Genomic DNA, 20,339 nt, shown 5'->3' on the forward strand with positions numbered 1-20,339 from the left:
AGTCTACATAGCCAGACAATCCTGCTGTCAGGGTGCCAATGCCTGAGATGATGGGGCGTCCAGGATTTCCAGGTTTATGGATTTTGGGTAGCAGATAGAATACCCCAGGTTGGGGTTCTAGGGGTGTGTCTGTGCGGATTTGTTCTTGTGCTTTTTCACGGAGTTTCTTGAGCAAATGCTGTAGTTTCTTTGGTAACCCTCAGTGGGATCAGAGGGTAATGGCTTGTAGAAAGTGGTGTTGGAGAGCTGCCTAGTAGCCTCCTGTTCATATTCTGACCTATTCATGAGGACGACAGCACCTCCTTTGTCAGCCTTTTTGATTATGATGTCAGAGTTGTTTCTGAGGCTGTGGATGGCACCGTGTTCTGCACGGCTGAGGTTATGGGGCAAGTGATACTGCTTTTCCACAATTTCAGCCTGTGCACGTCGGCGGAAGCACTCTATGTAGTCGGAGAACACTTCAATCTCTCCGGTCACTCGATTACAGACCTGAGAGTGGCTATCCTTCAACAAAAAAACTTCAAAAAACAGACTCCAACGAGAGACTGCTGAATTGGAATTAATTTGCTAACTGGATACAATTAATTTAGACTTGAATAGAGACTGGGAATGGATGAGTCATTACACAAATTAAAGCTATTTCCCCATATTATTTCTCCCCCCACCCCATCCCCCACTGTTCCTCAGATGTTCTTGTTAACTGCTGAAAATGGCCTACCTTGCTTGTCACCATGAAAGGTTTTCCTCCTCCTCCCCCCCCCATGTTGCTGGTGATGGCTCAACTTAAGTGATCACTCTACTTACAGTGTGTATGATAAAACCCACTGTTTCATGTTCTCTGTGTGTATATAAATCTCCCCACTGCATTTTCCACCAAATGCATCCGATGAAATGAGCTGTAGCTCACGGAAGCTTATGCTCAAATACATTTGTTAGTCTCTAAGGTGCCACAAGTACTCCTTTTCTTTTTGCGAATACAGACTAACACGGCTGCTACTCTGAAACCTGTCATTATGCAAAGGATTCAAAAAAGAACTAGATAAGTTCATGGAGGATAGGTTCATCAATGGCTATTAGCCGGGATGGGCAGGGACGTTGTCCCTAGCCTCGGTTTTCCAGAAGCTGGGAATGGGCGACAGTTGATGGATTACTTGATAATTCCCTGTTCTGTTCATTCCCTCTGGGGCACCTGGCATTGGCCACTGTCAGAAGATAGAATAATGGGCTAAATGGACCTCTGGTCTGACCCAGTCCGGCCATTCATATGTTCTTATTGAGGAAACACACACACACACACACACACACCCCTCACAAGGGTTACCCCAGGAACTGCATACAATGGAAACCTCTCAGACATAACACCACACAATAGGAACTGTTGACCCAGGTCACAGCAAAAGATCTTTCCAGCAAGTTGGAAAAAGATAAAAAAGGAGGGAGTGATCTCATGACAGGACCTCACCCCCCACAGAAGAGAACACTTGGAAACATCCAAGAAACAAAGACTGAACTGGGGGAAGTGCTGGTCTCAGGCAGGAAAGGAAGCCTGTCTGTGTAGAAAACTTTGATGGACTGTTTAAACTATCTAACAGGACGAGACGCTGCTTAATTCAAATCCTATTTAGTATATTTGGCTTAGATTGTGGTTTTGTTTTATTTCTTATGGTAATCTACTTTGATCTGTTTGATCACTTAAAAGCTATCTTTCTGTAGTTAATAAACCTCTTTTATATTTTACCTAAAACATTGCGTGTTGTTTGAAGTGCAAAAGGGATAAATCTCGGCTCATGAACAAGAGCTAGTGCACCTCCACTTTCCTTTGTGGAAGTGGTGGACTGGGTAATAAATTCACACTGGTCAGGTTTTGACCAGAGCAGGATGGTACAGCTCTGGGATCCTAGGCTGAAGAGCTGGGGGGTATTTTGGCTGGAGCCTCTCCGCTGTGGGTTCATGAGTGGCTGGCCAGAGCAATCGTGAACACAGCTGGGTGGGGTCCCTGCTTGTGGATGTTGGCGAGAATCCAAGCTTGGAGGGCTTTGCAGTATGTCAAGACGCCACAGTGCAAGACAGAACCCAGGTTGGTAAGGCAGAGGGCTCAGCTATACCCCAATTCCAGGTGGCACCCCGAGGGGACCTGTCACACCCTCTGTGATCAAATATTGGTTCTTCCTGGAGGTCCTGACCCGCTGTGGGGGAGTCACCCTGTAACCTGGTTGAGAGGCTAAACAGACTGAGTTCTCTGAACAGGTTTGCTATTCCTCGGATCATTTGTGTGGCTCCTCTGAGCCCTCTGCAATTTATCAACAACATTCTTGAACTGTGGGCACCGGAGCTGGGCACAGGATCAGTATTGGTCTCACCAGTGCTATGTGCAGAGGTAAAATTCCCTCCCTGCTGCCCTGTTTGTATACCCAACGGTCGCACTAACTCTTCATGCCCCAGCATCGTGCTGTGAATGTGCTCGGAGAGGATGTTTGTGCAATACCCAAAGCGGGGCTCAGAGCCTGGCCGGGCTCCTCGAGTAGCAAGTGCCACAGGTCTCATGGCCTCTCCCCCACGCGGCAGCGTTACCTTTCCTTGAGCCACCAGCTCTCTCTGGGCCGCTGAGGCTGCCTTCACTAGGGCACTGGTTGCAGCAGCGATGGATTTCGCAGCCTCCAAGATCTGCTCCTCAAAGTTGAGGCTCTCGTCCGCCTGCTGCAGATGGAAACAGAGGATGTGAGCCCTGGCGGAAGAGGAGGGGAGCGTCGGGGACAGGTGGGAGGGGAGCTGAGCTGAGAGGTGGGAGGGGACAGGCAGCACACGGGGCACAGAGCGGGCATGTGTATAACACGGATGGAAGGAGGGGAACCTGGGAGAAAGAACAGGCACCACTGTGACCCAGGGATGCAGCCCCGTGGTGCCAGGCGAGGGGACAGCGGGAGAAAGTGACACTGGAGAGCTCTCCCTGGGGAGGGGGTGGGGCCCAGCTCTCCCCACAGTGAAAGCCTTGGAGCCACAGATGTTGATGGGAGAATCCTTGGCCCGGTCAGGACACAGCAGCCTCCAGGGAGCCTGGCGAGGCCCAAGGACCGGATCCTGGTCTGCCAAGCCTGGTGCAGGTAGGTGCAGGGCAGCCGTACCTTAGGTTTGGCCCTCGGCTTCAGCTGCTCCAGTTTCTTGGCTGCAGCCTCAATAGCAGCTGCTGCTCCCAGAAGCTCATTCTCAGCAATGACCGTGGGATCCTCTGGGTCGACCCACTCGGTTCCTGTGGTGGCGAGAACCAAGACGTGGGACTGAGAAACCATTCCTGAGAACACAAGCCAGACCCCACAGCACCAAGGGCTGGAGATAGGACCCCAGAATCCTGGGTCCCAGCCCCCTTGCTCTAACCCACTAGATCCCACTGCCCTCCCAGAGCTGGGCATAGAATCACAGGAACATAACAATGGCCACATTGGGTCAGACCAAAGGTCCATTTAGCCCAGTATCCTGTCTCACGACAGTGGCCAATGCCAGGTGCCCCAGCAGGAATGAACAGAATGGGGAATCATCAAGTGATCCACCCATCACCCATTCCCAGCTTCTGGCAAACAGAGACTAGGGGCACCATCCCTGCCCATCCTGGATAATAGCTATTGACTGACCTGTCCTCCATGAATTTACCTAGTTCTTTATTGAACCCACTTATACTTTTGGCCTTCACAACATCCTCTGGCAAAGAGTTCAACAGGCAGACTCTGCGATGTGTGAAGAAATACTTCCTTTTGTTTGTTTTAAACCTGCTGCCTGTTCTTTCCATTGGGTGACCCCTGATTCGTGTGTTACAACACATCCTTATTCACTCTCCCCACCCCAGTCATGATTTTAGAGCTCTGTCACATTCCTCCTTAGTCGTCCCTTTTCCACGCTGAACAGTCCTTCAGTCTTCATATGGAAGCTGTTCCATACGCCAATTATTTTCCATTTCTAATGTATCTTTTTTGAAATGGAGCAACCAGAACTGCACACAATATTCAAGGTGTGGACTTACCATAGTTGATATAGAGGCATTATGATATTTTCTGTCTTATTATCGCTCCCTTTCCTAATGGGTCCTAATATTCTGTTAGCTTTTTTTGACGCCACTCAACACTGAGTGGATGTTTTCAGAGAACTATCCACAAGGACTCCAAGACCTTTCTTGAGTGGTAACAGCTAATTTAGATGCTGTCACTTGCTATGGATAGTTGGGATTATGGTTTCCAGTGTGCATTACTTTACATTTATCAACATTGAATTTCATCTGCCATTTTGTTGCTCTGTCACCCAGTTCTGCGAGATCCCTTTGGATTCTCTGCAGTCAGCTTTAGACTTAACTACCTTGAGTAATTTTGTATCATCTGCAAATTTTCCCACCTCATTTATGAATACATTGAACAGCTCAGGTCCAAGTACAGATACCTGAGAAACCCCACAATTAACCTTTTGCCATTGTGAAAACTGACCATTTATTCCTACCCTTTGTTTCCTGTCTTTTAACCAGTTACTGATCCATAAGAGGACCTTCCCTCTTACCCCATGACAGCTTACTTTGCTTAAGAGCTGTTAAAGGCTTTCTGAAAGTCTAAACAACACTATATCAACTGGATCACCTTTGTCCACGTTTGTTTGGCCCCCTCAAAGAATTCTAATAGATTGGTGAGGCATGACTTCCCTTTACAAATGCCAAGTTGACTCTTCCCCAACCTAGTGTGTTCATCTACGTGCCTGATAATTCTGTTCTTTACTGTAGTTTCAGCCAATTTGCCTGGTACTGAAGTCAGGCTCACTGGCCTGGAATTGCCAGGCTTGCCTCTGGATCCTTTTTAAAAAATTGGCATCACATTAGCTGTCTCCCAGTCATTTGGTACAGAGGTTGACTGAAGTGATAGGTTACATACCACAGTTGTTAGTTCACCAATTTCATATCTGAGTTCCTTCAGAACTCTTGGGTGATACCATCTGTCCTGGGGAGCTTCTACTATTTAATTTATCAGTTTGTTCCAAAAACTCCTCTACTAACTGTGACAGTCTGTATCCCCATGTTCACCCTTTTTACAAAGCTATAATGGATATTGTACAAAGTATGCCTTGTAAGGTATCATTTGAAAACTCATAATTTGCTGATCATTACTGTCCTGGTAAAATATGCACGGCAACTTTGTATGTAAAGTTATAAGATTCTAGCGTTTAACGTTACTGAGACATATTCCAAGTTTAGAAAAGTAGGCACATAACAGTTCCTCAAAGATAAAAGGCAAATTGATGCTTCAGCCAGGTGTCAACAAAATCAAATGGACTATCACCTGGTTAAGTGGCCATTCTTTTGAGGAAAAAGGGAGTAAGTGAGAAATTTACACCTTGGCAAATAAATAGCTTGGCAAATAAGTTGTCATCTCCCCAGACTTTCTGTTCCCTGAACCCCAGCTGGAGATGATTCTCAAAGAAGAGGAAAAGATATAAAAATGGGGAACGGACGCCCCAAATCATCTCTCCTGATCCCTCTATTCATGGTATCAACCACACTTGAAGGACAAAGGAAGCATCACTGGACTTGGGGGAGGGATCCTGACTGAAAGATTCTGCCATTAAGACTGCTGAAACATGTGGTGAGAAAGACTTTTTGCTTTGAGTTCACTTAGCTTTTTAAGTTAGGTGTTAATTGCATTTTATCTTTTATTTCTTTGTAACCAATCCTGACTTTTATGCCTTATCCCTTGTAATCACTAAACATCCATCTTTCTGTAGTTAATAAACTCGTTTTATTGTTTTATCTAAACCAGCGCGTTTGGATGGAAGTGATTGGGAAACACCATTTGGGATAACAGGATTTGTGCACATCATTTTCTATTCATGAAATGACAGACTATCTATGAGCTTGTGTTGTCCAGAAGCAGAGAGCTGGGCAGCACAAGCCGCACATTTCTGGGGGAACGTCTGGGACTTGGAGTTTGCTGGTGTTACCCTGAAGAGTAATTTGGGGTGGCTGGCGAGAGCACTCACACAGGAGAGCTGGGAGTTGTTGACGTGCTCGAGGCTGGCTGTGACCAGATCAGCTGGCATAAAGGGTAGGCTAGAATTTCTTCTTACCTGTAAAGGGTTAAGAAGCTCGAATAACCTAGTTGGCACCTGACCAAAAGGATCAATGGGGAAAGAAGATACTTTCAAATCGGGGGGGGGGGAGGGAGGCTTTGTTTGTGCTCTGTGTTCTCTGGGAAAGCAGAGAAGCATCAGGTCAGAAAACTCCTTCTCCTAAAAATCATCCTAAAATGAGTCTCAGTATTGCAAAAAGAGTAAGTAAATAAGGCAAGGCACACATTAGATTATCTTTTGTTTTTAGTTGTGAATTTTCCCTATGCTTAGAGGGAGGTTTATCCCTGTTTTTTGTAACTTTAAAGTTTTGCCTAGAGGGGAATCCTCTGTGTTTTGAATCTGATTACCCTGTAAAGTTATCTTCCATCCTGATTTTACAGAGGTGCTTCTTTTACTTTTTTTTCTTTATAATAAAGTTCTGTTTTTTAAGAATCTGGTTTACCTATTTGGTTGGTAGATTATTCTCAAGCCTCACCAGGAAAGGGGGTGAAGGGGTTTGGGGGGATATTTTGGGGAAACAGGAACTCCAAGTGGTCCTTTCCCTGAATCTTTGTCTAACTCACTTGGTGGTGGCAGCAGTACCCATCAAGGACAAGGAAGGATTTGTGCCTTGGGGAAGTTTTTAACCTAAGCTGGTAGAAATAAGCTTAGGGGGTCTTCATGCGAGTCCCCACATTGGTACTCTAGAGTTCAGAGTGGGGAGGGAACCCTGACACCAGCAGTGGTTGCTCTCCCAGTGTAAAAGGCACCCAGGCTGGAGAATTGAGGGGACACAGTTACTCAACAGTCCAGATTGTACCCTGGGGAATGTCATCTGACTCCTCATTCTGGGACAGTTCCTCAAATCTGTCACCTAAAAAGAATGGCTCAGGTGTGGGAATCTCCCTCCCATCCTCTGCAGCGAAGACCAATACAGAGAATTCATTCAGCTTTTCCGCAATGGCCTTATCTTCTGTGAGTGCTTCTTTAGCACCTCGCTCGTCCAGTGGCCCCGCTGATGGTTTGGCAGCTTCTTGCTTCCCATGTATTGAAATTTTTTTTTTTTTTTTGCTGCTAGTCTTTGTGCTCTTAGCTAGTTTTTCTTCAAACTCTTTCTTGGCCTGCCCTGTTGTACTTTTACACCTGACTTGCCTGAGTGATGCTACTTTCTATTGTCCTTGCTAGGATTGGACTCTCCGTTTTTAAAAAAAGGGTGTCTTTTTGCCTCTAATCACCTTTTACTCTGTCATTTAGCTATGATGGCCTTTTTCTGGTCCTCTTACTGACACCCAGATCCCTCCCAAGCACTGGGTCAGAGTCCCAGCTGAGATCCTAGCCACTGAGATGGAGCCAGTGACCAAAGAATGACCACCGCTCTGGAGCTGGACTTCACCTTTCATGGCTTCTGCAGCCTGGATGAGCTCGGTGACGGAGCCAGCCACCCGCTTGGAATATCCAGCCAGCTGCTGCTTCAGCTCGTGACTCGGCTTCTGCAGGATCTGGGGAGGGAGAGGACTGTGAGCAGAGGCAGGCTGTGTCCCCAGAGAGTGCCCCTGGGGACATGGCTGGCAATATCTGGGGTTACTCCATCTAGGACCTTTCACAAACTTCGGGTTGTGCCAACTCCCACCCTCCAGGGCTTTCCCCTTGTTCCCCAGAATACCACTATTCGGAACAGGAACTGGCAGCCCAGGGGCCCATCTACCCCTGCCTCTGGTCTCTAACAGTGCCTAGGACCAGCTACCACAAGAACCTCTCAGTGGCCATTCTGGAACGACAGGCCTGTAAGGGAGTTTCCCCTACTCCTGGCAGGAGGGGCTGGCTTGTGCACCTTGGTGGTATGTCCATTGTTTTAACCCTTTCTACAGAGACTTTAGTTGGTCTCATTCTCCACAGAAATGGCTGATCATTTCCTGAACCCAGCTGAGCTGGTGATCTCAGTGACACCTTGTGGCGGTGAGTTCTGCAGGTTAAGGTGATGCCCCTTCCTCCATGGTGGAATTATCCAAACCAGAACCCCTTCCTCCAGAGTCATGACCTTGACCTCCCCTGCCCTGGGGTCCTGGAGCTAAGACCCTGCCCCCACTCCCGTCTGTCTGCGTGCCAGGGAAGGCTGCTGGTCCCACATCTGGAGGTGCTAAGGTCTGGCCAGGCAGGTGCCGAGCCACCACATGAGTGCAAACAGCACATTGCAGGAGATGCTAGGATCCCATACTGCAGCCGGGGCCCAGCTCTTCACATGCCCAGCCTGGCTCTGCAGCTGCTGGGCCAAACTGTGGGCACATGCTGCACTCTGAAGGGCTGGGCGCTGGCCAGCCACACGTGTGTGGTTAATGCACATAGCCACGTGGCTAAGCAAGTGCTGTCACCGAGGAAGGGATCTCAGAGGGGTGACGTCCTGGAGAATGGGGCTCAGAGAGCATGGCAGTGACCCCCACACCATCCAGGGGGCACACAGACAGTACCCCCCTATCCCGGGTCACTGGAGCATGTGCACGGGCACACACACACACACACACACACACACAGCATATCCCTGCTTCCGGGTGACCCAGCGCACATGCGTGCACACACAGAGCATGCCCCAGGCCCATGTCACCTGGAGCATATGCACACGCAGCACCCTCCCAGAACCAAGTCACCTGGAACACGTGCACACGCAGCACACACCTAGGCCTATGTCACCGGGAGCATGTGTGAACACACATACAGTGTGCACACATTGAGCACACCCCTACCCATCACGCAGAATGTGTGCACATCAGTATGCATGTGCACTGAGAGCACACCCCTGGCACATGCTCTCACATGCACCAGCAACACAGCCCTAATCCCTGTCACCTAAAGCACGTGTTGTGTCCCACACCCCGCCCCATTCCCACCCACCCCAGCTGTGTCACTCGGTGCTCACATGCACACACGTGGGCTGTGAACAAGGCTCATGCTGGGGCAGACACACAGAGTCACTCCAAGCACCACTGTACTCACCGGCTGAAAGGGTGGAAAGAACAGAATATAGAAAAGAAGAGTAAAGCAGTGAACAGCCTGCAGGGGCAGTGCCAGTCAAAGGCCCTGAGGGGCTCTGAACATGCATGTGGAGACAGGGCCTCATCCCGTGGGGAGAAGGGAGCCTGGGGGGCAGGGGTCTGCCTGGGAAAGGCTGAGATTGCCAAGGGAGGAAGTGGTGTGCGCAGCGGAAATAAGGGTGAGTTCCATGTCATGGATGAGCCATTTGGACCATCTAATCTGACTTTCTGCACCGTGAGCGCCAGAGAACCACCGCCCCTCCTCCAGGGATTCCTGCATCAAGCACAACACCTCCTGCTTGAGCTTCAGTGTGCCTCGGGTGGGTGGGGGAAAAGCGGGGGAAGAGGGGGCGGCTTTGTGTGCAGCCTATGCAGCTAAGGGATGGAGAATACACCACAGCCCTAGGGCAGTTGTTCCAGTGGCTCCTAATGCTCACTGAACCTTATTTCAAGTCTGAATGAGTCTAGATTCAGCTTCCAGTCACTGGATGGTGGTTCGCCTTTGTTAGATTGAAGAACCCCTGGCTAACAATCATCTCCTCCCCAGACAGGTAACTGTAGACAACAGTCCAGTCATCTCCCACGTAAACTAAACAGATAAGGCTTCTTCAGCCTCACAGTGTCAGGCTGATTTTCCAGACCTCAGATCACTCGTGCAGCTCTTCTCTGAACCTTTTCCAATTTATCAACATCCTTCTGGAAGCATGGACCCCAGAACTGGACACAACATACAGTACCGGTCCCGTTAATGCCACAGACAGCGGTAACACCACCTCTCCACTCCTACTCTATATTGTCCTGCACATCCATCCAAGGATCACAGCCACTCTCTTAGCTCCAGCATCGTGCTGGGAGCTCATATTCAGCGGGCTATCTAGCACGATCCTGAAGTCCTTTCCAGGATCCAGTCCCCCATCTCATAAAATGTGACCTGTGCTCTTGGTTCCTAGACTCTTATTTTAGGGTCACACAGGACCATTAGTTTATCTCATCTAACCTCCTGTATAGCACAAGCCAGGGAACCTCACCGAGTTTCCCCAGATTGAGCCCAGTAACTTGTGTTTGACTAAAGCACCTGTCAGAAAGGCACCAGTCTGGATCTGAAGCCACCACAAGATGGCTTCCCTGCTTCCCTTGGGAGTTTGTTCCAAGGGCTAATCCCCCACTCTGATAACAACATGTGCCTGATTTCTCATTTGAATGTGTCTGGTTTAATATTTTTACGAGTCCTGTTTGTGCTCTGTGTGCTGCATTGTTACCCAGGGGGTGGGAACAGGCTGTTTGTTCTCAGGGCAGGCGAAGAGACAGATCTGGATGTTGCTCGGCTGTCTGGGTCTTGGTCCTCACATCAATAGAGCCTCTCTCTGAAGATACAAGTGTACAAGTCTAATGAGGAGGTCAGCTGGAGACACAGACAGAGCTTGAACAATGGGGTTCAGCAGAGCCTGGCTGGGCTCTAACCTTCAGTTCTCTCTGCTAACCTAAGGACTTCCTATGCTGTGTTGCCATTGACTAATAAATCCGACTGTTCTGGCAGCACTGTGAGAATGTTGCTGCAGATGCTGGCAAGGTGCATTAATCCCTGCAGAGTGTACAAGTCTCCACTGGGGTCTGTCTCAGCTGAACTCACTGAATGGAGCTCATGGGGTGAAGCAGGAGTGTTACAGGCTCAGAGGTCTGGTCTAAGGAGGCGGTGAAGCTGCGTGGCTTATGCAGGAGGAAGAGTGAGATTCCTTGGGGGTCTAGCACATTAAAGGGTTCCTCCAGGGACTGTTCAAAAGCTGGGACCGTAGCACCAATCCTGTGGATCCGTGACAGGTGGTGGCAGGGTGGGAATGCTGAATTCTGCAGTAGTATTTTGCAATAAGTGATTTGCAGCAGTAAAACCAGGCTAGTTAGAGGAAGCAGCAAGAAAGTGGTGTATAACCGCCTCCCTAAGAAGGGCATTGCAAACCAGTGCAGGGAGAGAGGGTTAAGCATTGGGAACCTCAACAAGGCGCAGCAGATTGCATGGCTGGAGAAGGATGATCAGTCCAAGAAGCAGGTTCCAGACCCACGCAGGGTTCCAAGAGGGACTGAGAGTGACAAAGGCAGCAGCAGGGTGTCCTGCAGACCCGGTTCCCCGTCCAGCAGGGGGTCTTCATGACCTGACTTCCCATTGATAGATTTGAATTGGCGGGAGTTGGAACTGAAAGTGAAGGACCAGCATGCGGCCCAATCAGCACAGAGCTACGGCCCATGTAACATCCTCAGGGCCTCCAATGAGTGCAACTTACCAACTGATCCTGACAGCTCTGGATAAACGACCAGTCCCCAGCATCATTTGCCAAGCCCATATTTTGGGGAAGCTTCAATTTTACCAGTACCGATTTTATATGTTCTTCCAGATCACTGATACAGGCATTGAATGGCACTGAGGCAAGAACAGATCCCTGCAGGACCCATTAGAAACCCTCTCACTGGATGAGATTTCATGTTTCCTGAACTGATAGGTCAGTAGACTAATTCCTAAAGCAATTTCAGATGGTGTAACAGGGTGCTTGGAGAGTCAGGTGGCCTAGTGGTTGGCGCACCTGCCTTCCAGCCCCTTGCTTCCCTGGCCAAGGTGTCTCAGTCCTTAAGGGACCCCGGCACCCCCTCTCCACTGAGTCCCAGCCCAGGGCTCCGTGTGAAGCAGCCCCCTGACAGCGGGCTCCTGGCAGAGAGTCTCAGTCCACTGCCCTGGGCTACTCTCTACCGCTCTGGCCTCTCTAGTCCAAACTGTTTTAGAGGCTTAACTCAAGTAGCGCTCCCCCATGGACCTTGGGCATCCTGCCATGGCCTCAGGTTTCTCCGGGAAGAGGGCTGTAAGTTTGCCAGGACTGAACCCCAAAATGCTCTACTGTCCAATCACCCCGTTTATGCAGATGCTGGGTGCTCCTTGGTCTCCTCAGCCGACTCTCTTGGACAGGGTCAGGGACACAGTGCTGCTGGCCCAGCTGCCAGGCTCCTAGGGACTCTGCCCTCAGATAGGGAGGCAGCTGGTTCCTGCCTCTTCGCCCGTCCACTCTGAACTGAGCCAGTTTCTCTCTTTTTCTTCCCCTCCAGGCCTGGTGTTGGCTGCAGCTACAGTGGGACAGGCTCAGCTGGGCCCACAGGCTCTCCCGCTTTTTCTGTGCTAGTGTGAGATTTCGTAGCTTCATCACACGTGGGTTACACTGACTGTGCATAGTGCTTGTTTTTAGTCCAGTGCCTTGGAGAAGTCTCAGTACATTAACCTATAGTTACTTTTAGCATCCAAACCTGTGACCTCAAAAAACACAAAAGTTTGTCTGACCAGACCCATCTGCCATAAAACCACGTTGATTGGTGTTAATCATGCTATGGTCCTTCAGTACTTTACTGACTGTAACCCGTATCAGCCTTCTCATGATTTTGCCCAGGATCAATGTCAGCCTGTGGTTCCCTGGGTCATCCAATTTACTCTTTTTAAATCCTAGCACAACACTGACTGTTTTCCAGTCCTTTGGCGCTTCCAAGATTTGATAAACAACATTAATGGTTTAGAAAACTCTTCAGCCAATTCTTTAATACTCTTGGATGCAAGTTATCTGTCCCTGATGATTTAGAAATGTTTAACTATAGTAGCTACTGCTTAACATCCTCTCTAACTACTGATGGAACAGAAACTATTTCATTGTCACTCACATACGAATAGAACATACAGCTTCTTTCCAAATACAGAACAGGAACAGCCATTGAATACATCTGCCTTTTCTGCATGATATATTGCTATGCGACAGGGATGGTAAAACTGACCTAGACCACTGCTAGAATTTTGTTTGTTCCCGATTTTTTTTTTCTTAAAAAATCATTTGTATTTATACTGGCCATAAGCTTTTCATGATACCGTTAGCTTCCTTTATCAATTGTCTGCCTTTCCTAATTGCTACTAAGAGGTCTCCATGGGGATGGTTCATAGATTCACAGAGTTTAAGGGTCCATTAGATCATCTAGCCTGGCCTACTGTATATCACAGACCAGAGAATTTCACCCAGGTATCCCGGCACTGAGCCCAGTGACATGTGTTTGACTAAAGCATAACCTGTGGAGGGTGAGGACAGAGTTCTGGGTGTACAAGGGGAGAGCTCTACAGGAGGAGGGGAGGGGAGAGTTGAGGGGGAATGGGGGGGGGGGAAGGATCCCAGAAGAAGAAACACTGGAATGCGTTACGTAGGGAGGTGGTGGAATCTTCTTCCTTAGAAGTTTTTAAGGTCAGGTTTGACAAAGCCCTGGCTGGGATGATTTATTTGGGGATTGGTCCTGCTTTGAGCAGGGGTTTGGACTAGATGACCTCCTGAGGTCCCTTCCACTCCTGACATTCTGTGACCCTAAGGTGCTACAGAGTGACCCCTGTATCCATGGGGCGGCTGAGCATCGTGTGCCTGGGCTCTCCTGGGATGCCGCCAGGAGATGGAAGCTGGGAGGGGGTGGGGTCACTCACCACCAGCACGTGATCCAGCAGCTCCAGGTAGCCGTTGGCACACTCCTTGCCGTAACGCAGCGCCCGCAGTCGTACGTCCGCGCTCACCTCAGGGTGGTAGGCGGCTTCCTGAAAGCCAGAAAGAGTGAGCAGTGCTGCCCCACACACAGCATCGGCCACACAGCCCTGCCCATCACCTAGGCCAGTGCCGTGGCACCCACACCCTCCAGTGCCTGAAGGACCCACTGCCCCCTAGTGCCCGCGAGTGCCTCCCCCGCAGCCTATTGCCCTCCTGCCCCGCCCCCCTCAGTGCCCCCTGCAGACTATGACCCTCCTGCCCCGCCCCCCTCAGTGCCCCCTGCAGACTATGACCCTCCTGCCCCGCCCCCCTCAGTGCCCCCCGCAACCTATTGCCTTCCTGCCCTGCCCCCCTCAATGCCCTTCCTGCAGCCTCCTGCCCTGCCCCCCCTGCAACCTATCACCCTCCTGCCCTGCAGCCTCCTGCCCTGCCCTGCCCCTCGGTGCCCCCCCAAAGCCTATAGCCCTCCTGCCCTGCCCCTGGCAGCCCAGGGCCCTGTGTCCCCGCTTACCTTGCAGGAGCGCAGCATGTCAGCGATGGCACGGCGGCTCAAGTTGGCCGTGGCGATTACATCCTCCTGCCGACATGAGTTGCCGGCGGCCACGGCCTTGGCTGTCGCCATGGTGATGCCTTTGGTCATGCGGATAAAATCCTCTGGCGTCGAGGTCTTGGCTGGAGGCACCTGGGCGCAGAAAACCTGAGACCCGAGCGGTGGGGATGAGACCAGGATGGGTGGGGGCAGGGGCCGCAGAGTTAAGGCTGCGCAGATACTGGAGCCTGGTCACTGCCTGACTTCCGAGCGCATGGCCCACAGCCTCAGCTCGCCCGAGACATGCGACATCCTGCTCCTTGGAGGCAGGCGCTGCCGGCGCGCAGAGAGGCCCCGTGCCCCGGGAGGGGGAGCGTGGGTGCTGTGGGCGCGCAGAGGGGCCCCGTGCCTCGGGGTGGGGGAGCAGGCGCTGCCGGTGCGCAGAGGGGCTCCGTGCCCCGGGATGGGGTGGAGCAGGCGCTGCCAGCGCGCAGAGGGGCCCCGTGCCTCGGGGTGGGGGAGCAGGCGCTGCCGGTGCGCAGAGGGGCTCCGTGCCCCGGGATGGGGTGGAGCAGGCACTGCCAGTGCGCAGAGGGGCTCCGTGCCCCGGGAGGGGGGGGGAAGCAGGCGCTGCCGGTGCGCAGAGGGGCCCCGTGCCTCGGGGTGGGGGAGCAGGCGCTGCCGGTGCGCAGAGGGGCCCCGTGCCATTTCACTCCACCCCTGAGCTGGGTGCTGGGTGCCAAGGCAACTCCTAGCAGAGGGGTGCTGGCCCGGCCCATGCTCACCGCCAGCTCCTGGCGGATGTGCTCTATCGTGGCCTCCAGCGCACGGGTCCCCTTTGTGGCCTCGTCCTCCACGGCCTTCACCGTCTTCAGCAGGGAGGTGACGTTGGTGACCATCACCTGGCAGGCAGGCAGACAGGGAGACTCAGTGACTTGGCGCAGGGAGCTGACAGCCCCAGGCCCTGTCCTGAGTCCGCCCACCACAGCCCATGCCCCATATCCTTCCGCTCCACCCCCAGCTCTCCTCTGCCCCCCCCCAGCCTCCAGCTCTCCTCCACCCTCTGCCCCCCACAGCCCATGTCCCATATCCCTGCGCTCCGCCCCCAGCCCTCCTCTGCCCCCCACAGCCCATATCCCTCTGCCTCCAGCTCTCCTCCACCCTCTGCCCCCCACAGCCCATATCCCTCTGCTCTGCCCCCAGCTCTCCTCCGACCACCACAGCCCATACCCCATATCCCCCCAAGTGACCCCCTCCTTCCCAGCACCCTCCGACACCCTGCCCCCGTGACCCCCTCCTCCCCAGCACCCCAACACAAACCCTGCCCCCCAATTCACCTCCTCCACCCCAAACACCCTGCCCTGCCAGTGACCCCCTTCCCCAGTTAACCCCCCACCACCTGCTTTCCTTCCCCTGTGCACCCTGCTCCATCCCCTCCCACTATGTGCCTAGTTCCGCTCTTCCTTCATCTGCCCACACACTGACCTTGGCCGAGTTCTTCAGCTGGTAGACGGAGGGGTCGTCCCCGGCTTTGCCGGCCGCCGCCTTAGTGGCACTGATCAGGTCCCCAAGCGCCTTGGCCACATCCTTGACTGCATTGATCAGAACCACCTGGGAAGGAGCAGGGTCAGGTCAGCAGCTTGGCTGGTGCCCCGCAGTGTCAGGCGGAGAGGGGGCAGGCTGAGAAGGGAGTGAGCTGAATGTGCCGGGGCACCAAAGGCCAGGCCCCACCCCAGCCCAAACGCCGTGTGGTACCAGATTTTACCTGAGTCTCAGGGTCCTCAGAGCCCAGGCTGGCAGCGCCCAGCTTCACCACTTCTGCAAGGCGGGTGATGGTGGCCACGGAAGACTGGGCAGCCTGGGCCAGCTTCTCCTGGCTGGCAGTGGCATTCTGCACCAACACCTTGGTGTCCTCCACCAGTGCCTTGGCTGTCTTCAGGATGCCCTCCCTGTGGGAGACCCATGAGTCAGAGACCAACGGCCTGCACCCGTCCTCTGCGGGTGAATCATAGACTATTAGGGCTGAAAGGGACCTCAGGAGGTCATCTAGTCCAACCCCCTGCTCAAAGCAGGACCAACCCCAACTAAATCATCCCGGCCAGGGCTTTGTCAAGCCAGGCCTTAAAAACCTTATAGGAAGGAGATTTCACCACCTCCCTAGGTAACCCATTCCCGTGCTTCACCACCCTCCTAGTGAAAAAGTTTTTCCTAATATCCAACCTAAATCTCCCCCACTTCAACTTAAGACCATTACTTCTTGTTCTGTCATCTGCTACCACTGAGAACAGCCGAGCTCCATCCTCTTTGGAACCCCCTTTCAGGTAGTTGAAAGCAGCTATCAAATCCTGCCTCAGTCTTCTCTTCTGCAGACTAAACAATCCCAGTTCCCTCAGCCTCTCCTCATAAGTCATGTGTTCCAGTCCCCTTATCATTTTTGTTGCCCTTCGCTGGACTCTTTACAAGAAGGAGGTGGAAAAATTGGAGTGTGGAGCCCAAAACTGGACACAGTACTCCAGGTGTGGCCTCACCAGTGCCAAATAGAGGGGAATAATCACTTCCCTCGATCTGCTGGCAATGCCCCTACTAATACAACCCAATATGCCGTTAGCCTTCTTGGCAACGAGGGCACACTGTTGACTTGTATCCAGTTTCTTGTCCACTGTAACCCCTAGGTCCTTTTCTGCAGAACTGCTGCTTAGCCACTCGGTCCCTAGTCTGTAGCAGTGCATGGGATTCTTCCGTCCTATGTGCAGGACTCTTCACTTGTCCTTGTTGAACCTCATCAGATTTCTTTTGGCCCAATCCTCTAATTTGTCTAGGACCCTCTGTATCCTATCCCGACCCTCCAGCGTATCTACCTCTCCTCCCAGTTTAGTGTCATCTGCAAACTTGCTGAGGGTGCAATCCACACCATCCTCCAGCTCATTAATGAAGATACTGAACAAAACTGGCCCCAAGACTAATCCTTGGGGCACTCTACTTGATACCGGCTGCCAACTAGACATGGAGCCATTGATCACTATGCGTGTGTGCGGCACAGACAGGTGGGGCCAGAGTGTGCCCCCCATGGCCTGTCCCACCCTTTCTGGGGGGAAAAGGGGTCACAGAAAGCACTGCCTACCCTGAATGTGCATGTGTTACAGCTGGTAAGGGAATATGGGGGGGGGGGAAGAAGAGCACAACCATGCAGCCCGCATCCACTGTGTGTGAGTGTGAGAGAGGCCAGAGAGTTGTGCCCGGCCTCCCACTTGCATCCACCCCTTCTGAGGGAGTGGAGTCAGACAGCATGGCAGGCACCCAGCCCCACTCTCTGGGCAGAACCATGCCAAGGGACATGCGAAAGGATCATATAGCCAGCCCCCCGGGGGCTGTGTTTGGATCACCCAGTGGGCTCCCCGTCCACCCCAGTACCGGTGGTCGGCGAAGGTCTCGGCATTCTCCCGGTTCAGTGTCCCCGCGGTGGCGAACATGATGGTGGTGTCGAGGTCGGCAATGATCCCGGAGACGGCACTGGCTGCAGTGATGCAGGCCTGGGTCCCGCGGTTCCCGGCCTGCAGGGCTGCCAGCACGTGGGACACCTGCAGGGAGGAGGCTGGGATGACCCTGAGACCGATGGTGAGTGTAGGGATCCCACCCACTATTGTCCCTGTCGCAGCCCATCACTGTTATGGCACCAGCAGACACCACCCCAGCAGATATAACCCCAGCTGCCCCCTCCCACAGCTTGGCAGCAGCTGAAGCCACTGGGCATCCGCTCTGCCATGCAAACTAGACCCCGTGCCACCACATAGGCTGGTCTGGAAGGGCAGCAAGCAGCTGGCACGTACCAGGGGCCAGAAAGGGAAATGCCAACATCAGACTCCCATGAATAGAGAACATGAGGGAGTCCAGAAAGCAATGCAGAGGAGCTAGGGGGCACACATCAGGCATAGGGGTCTAGTGGATACAGCGGGCATGGGGTGGGGGCATAGGGGTCTAGCGGGTACATAGCAGGCACAAAGGGACCGGGGAGCACATGCTGGGTACAGCAGGCATGGGGTGGGTGCACACGCCAGGCATAGGGATCTAGCGGGGATATAGTAGGCACAAAGGGGCTGCGGGGCACATGCTGGGTACAGCGGGCATACACCAGGCATAGGGGTCTAGCGGGTACATAGCAGGCACAAAGGGGCCAGGGGCACATGCTGGGTACAGCGGGCATGGGGTGGGGGCATACACCAGGCATAGGGGTCTAGCGGGTACATAGCAGGCACAAAGGGGCCAGGGACACATGCTGGGTACAGTGGGCATGAGGTGGGGGCATACACCAGGCATAGGGGTCTAGCGGGTACATAGCAGGCACAAAGGGGCCAGGGACACATGCTGGGTACAGTGGGCATGGGGTGGGGGCATGCCCAGGCATAGGGGTCTAGGAGGAATCCAGCAGGCACAAAGGGCCGGGGGGCACATACTGGTCCAACCCCACACTCCGTTGTCCCACTAGTTTTTCTGCCCATGCTCCCTTCCTCTCCCCCGTGCCAGCCACTCCATGCTCATTCCTGCCCCATCACCTTCTCGGACACTTTGCGCGCACACTCGATCAGCTCCTTCTTCGTGTAGGCGTCGCTGGGGCTGCACTGCAGGGCTCCGGCCTTTGTCACCAGGGCAGCGCAACCATGGCCCAGCTCCTGCACCCGGTTCTTGATGTGGGAGCCAATCTAGGAACCAGTGCATAGGGTTGCGTGACCCAGAGCAGAGTCAGCACTACCCTCCAAAGGGGAGCTGACACAACCTCAATATCCAATGGGAAATCCCAACTGCCCTGCCCCATGGAGACTCACCGCTCTCACCCCAAGGGAGACCCTGCCCTTCTCCAACCCTCAATGGCAGATCCCAGCGCTGTCCATTCCAATGCTCCCCCTGCCCCAGTCCCCAGTGAGAGATCCCAGCACTGCCCATTATCCCCACCCCAGGTCTCCAGTGGGAGGCCCCCGCACTGCCCCCAGCTTCAGCCCCCAGTAGGAGGCCCCCGCACTGCCCTCCCCAGGTCCCTGTGCTGCCCCCTGGCATCCCTCACCTCGTCGTTCTCGGCAGTGATGGCAGCAGGCTTGGCCTGGTGAGCCAGCTGCCCGTAGTCACTGGTGAGTTGGTTGGCCAGCGTGCCCAGCTCGTCCGGGTTGGTGGTGGATTTGGTGACCTGCAGGCAGAAGAGGAGTGAGAAGGGCCCATAACACACCCAGGAACCGCTGGCCCTGCAGCAGCAGTGAGCCAACCTGGTGCTGCCCTCGTGTCCCTGGAGAAAGCCTTGCAGGGACTCATGCTGCAAGGCTGCACGCGGCCACTGCCATCTTCCCCAGACAGAGAAGGGGTGTAATAGGGAGACCCAGAAGTCGCTGTCTGCCCCCAACACTCACCATCTCCTGCACCGTCACTGCAATGGCCTTGGCTGTCTTGACCATGGTGGTCTGGTAATCCACAAAGGTCCCCTCCGGCTCCCCCATGGGCCCCTCGTCCAGCTGCCAGAGAGAGAGGGAGAACGAACCATTAATGGGATTCAGCCTACTCACCACCTCCCTGAGCACCCCCCGGCAGGCAGGATCCCACAGTGCCCCAGCCTGGCCTCCCACCACATTTCCCCAAAGGCTTCCCCGAACATGCCCTCCATGGACTGTGCCACTGGGTACCGTGGGCAGCCTGCTCTGGCTGGACAGAGGGGTGCGTGGCCCTCCCTGCCCCTCCTCATTCCCAACCACACTCAGTGCCAGGGTCATAGCCAAGTCTGAGGTTCGTAGGTTCCAAGGCCAGACAGGACCACTGTGATCATCCAGGCTGACCTCCAGCAGAGCACAGCCAGAGACCTACCCTGAAACAATTCCCAGAGCCCATTGCTTAGAAAACCATCTGATCTTGAGTTAACTGTTGTCGGTGATGGAGAATCCACCCCCCCCCGGGTAAGTTGTTCCAATGATTAATTACTCTCCCCGTTAAAAACGTACCCCTCATTTCCAGTCTGAATTTGTCTCGCTTCAACTTCCAGACACTGGATCATGTTAGACTTTTCCTGGCTAAACTGAAGAGCCCTTTAGCAAATTTCTGTTCCCCATGTAGGGACTTACAGACTGGCATCCAGCCACCCCTTCACCTTCCCTTTTTTAAGTAAACAGATTGAGTCCTGGAGCCTTTCACTATGGA

General features: G+C 53.2%; 1 protein-coding gene across 5 annotated transcripts in view; it reads right to left on the reverse strand.

The window, feature by feature from the left end:
* TLN1 (talin 1) overlaps nucleotides 1–20,339 on the reverse strand; it is a 142,788-nt gene that overhangs the window by 10,540 nt on the left and 111,909 nt on the right. For 4 of the 5 annotated variants that reach the window (XM_038401695.2, XM_038401689.2, XM_043514656.1 and 1 more), the window contains 12 exons: nucleotides 19,562–19,663; nucleotides 19,225–19,344; nucleotides 18,719–18,865; nucleotides 17,580–17,746; nucleotides 15,934–16,117; nucleotides 15,654–15,779; nucleotides 14,954–15,070; nucleotides 14,151–14,336; nucleotides 13,582–13,689; nucleotides 7,466–7,571; nucleotides 3,123–3,247; nucleotides 2,572–2,697 (listed from right to left, as the gene is read on the reverse strand). In XM_038401695.2, the coding sequence (XP_038257623.1) occupies nucleotides 2,572–2,697; nucleotides 3,123–3,247; nucleotides 7,466–7,571; nucleotides 13,582–13,689; nucleotides 14,151–14,336; nucleotides 14,954–15,070; nucleotides 15,654–15,779; nucleotides 15,934–16,117; nucleotides 17,580–17,746; nucleotides 18,719–18,865; nucleotides 19,225–19,344; nucleotides 19,562–19,663 (1,614 nt within the window). Of the gene's footprint in view, nucleotides 1–2,571; nucleotides 2,698–3,122; nucleotides 3,248–7,465; nucleotides 7,572–9,060; nucleotides 9,064–13,581; nucleotides 13,690–14,150; nucleotides 14,337–14,953; nucleotides 15,071–15,653; nucleotides 15,780–15,933; nucleotides 16,118–17,579; nucleotides 17,747–18,718; nucleotides 18,866–19,224; nucleotides 19,345–19,561; nucleotides 19,664–20,339 lie in introns of all 5 variants that reach the window. The other variant, XM_043514657.1, reaches the window with a different exon arrangement.

This window comes from Dermochelys coriacea, chromosome 5 (assembly GCF_009764565.3).
Source record: "Dermochelys coriacea isolate rDerCor1 chromosome 5, rDerCor1.pri.v4, whole genome shotgun sequence".
Classification (NCBI taxonomy): Eukaryota; Metazoa; Chordata; order Testudines; family Dermochelyidae; genus Dermochelys; species Dermochelys coriacea.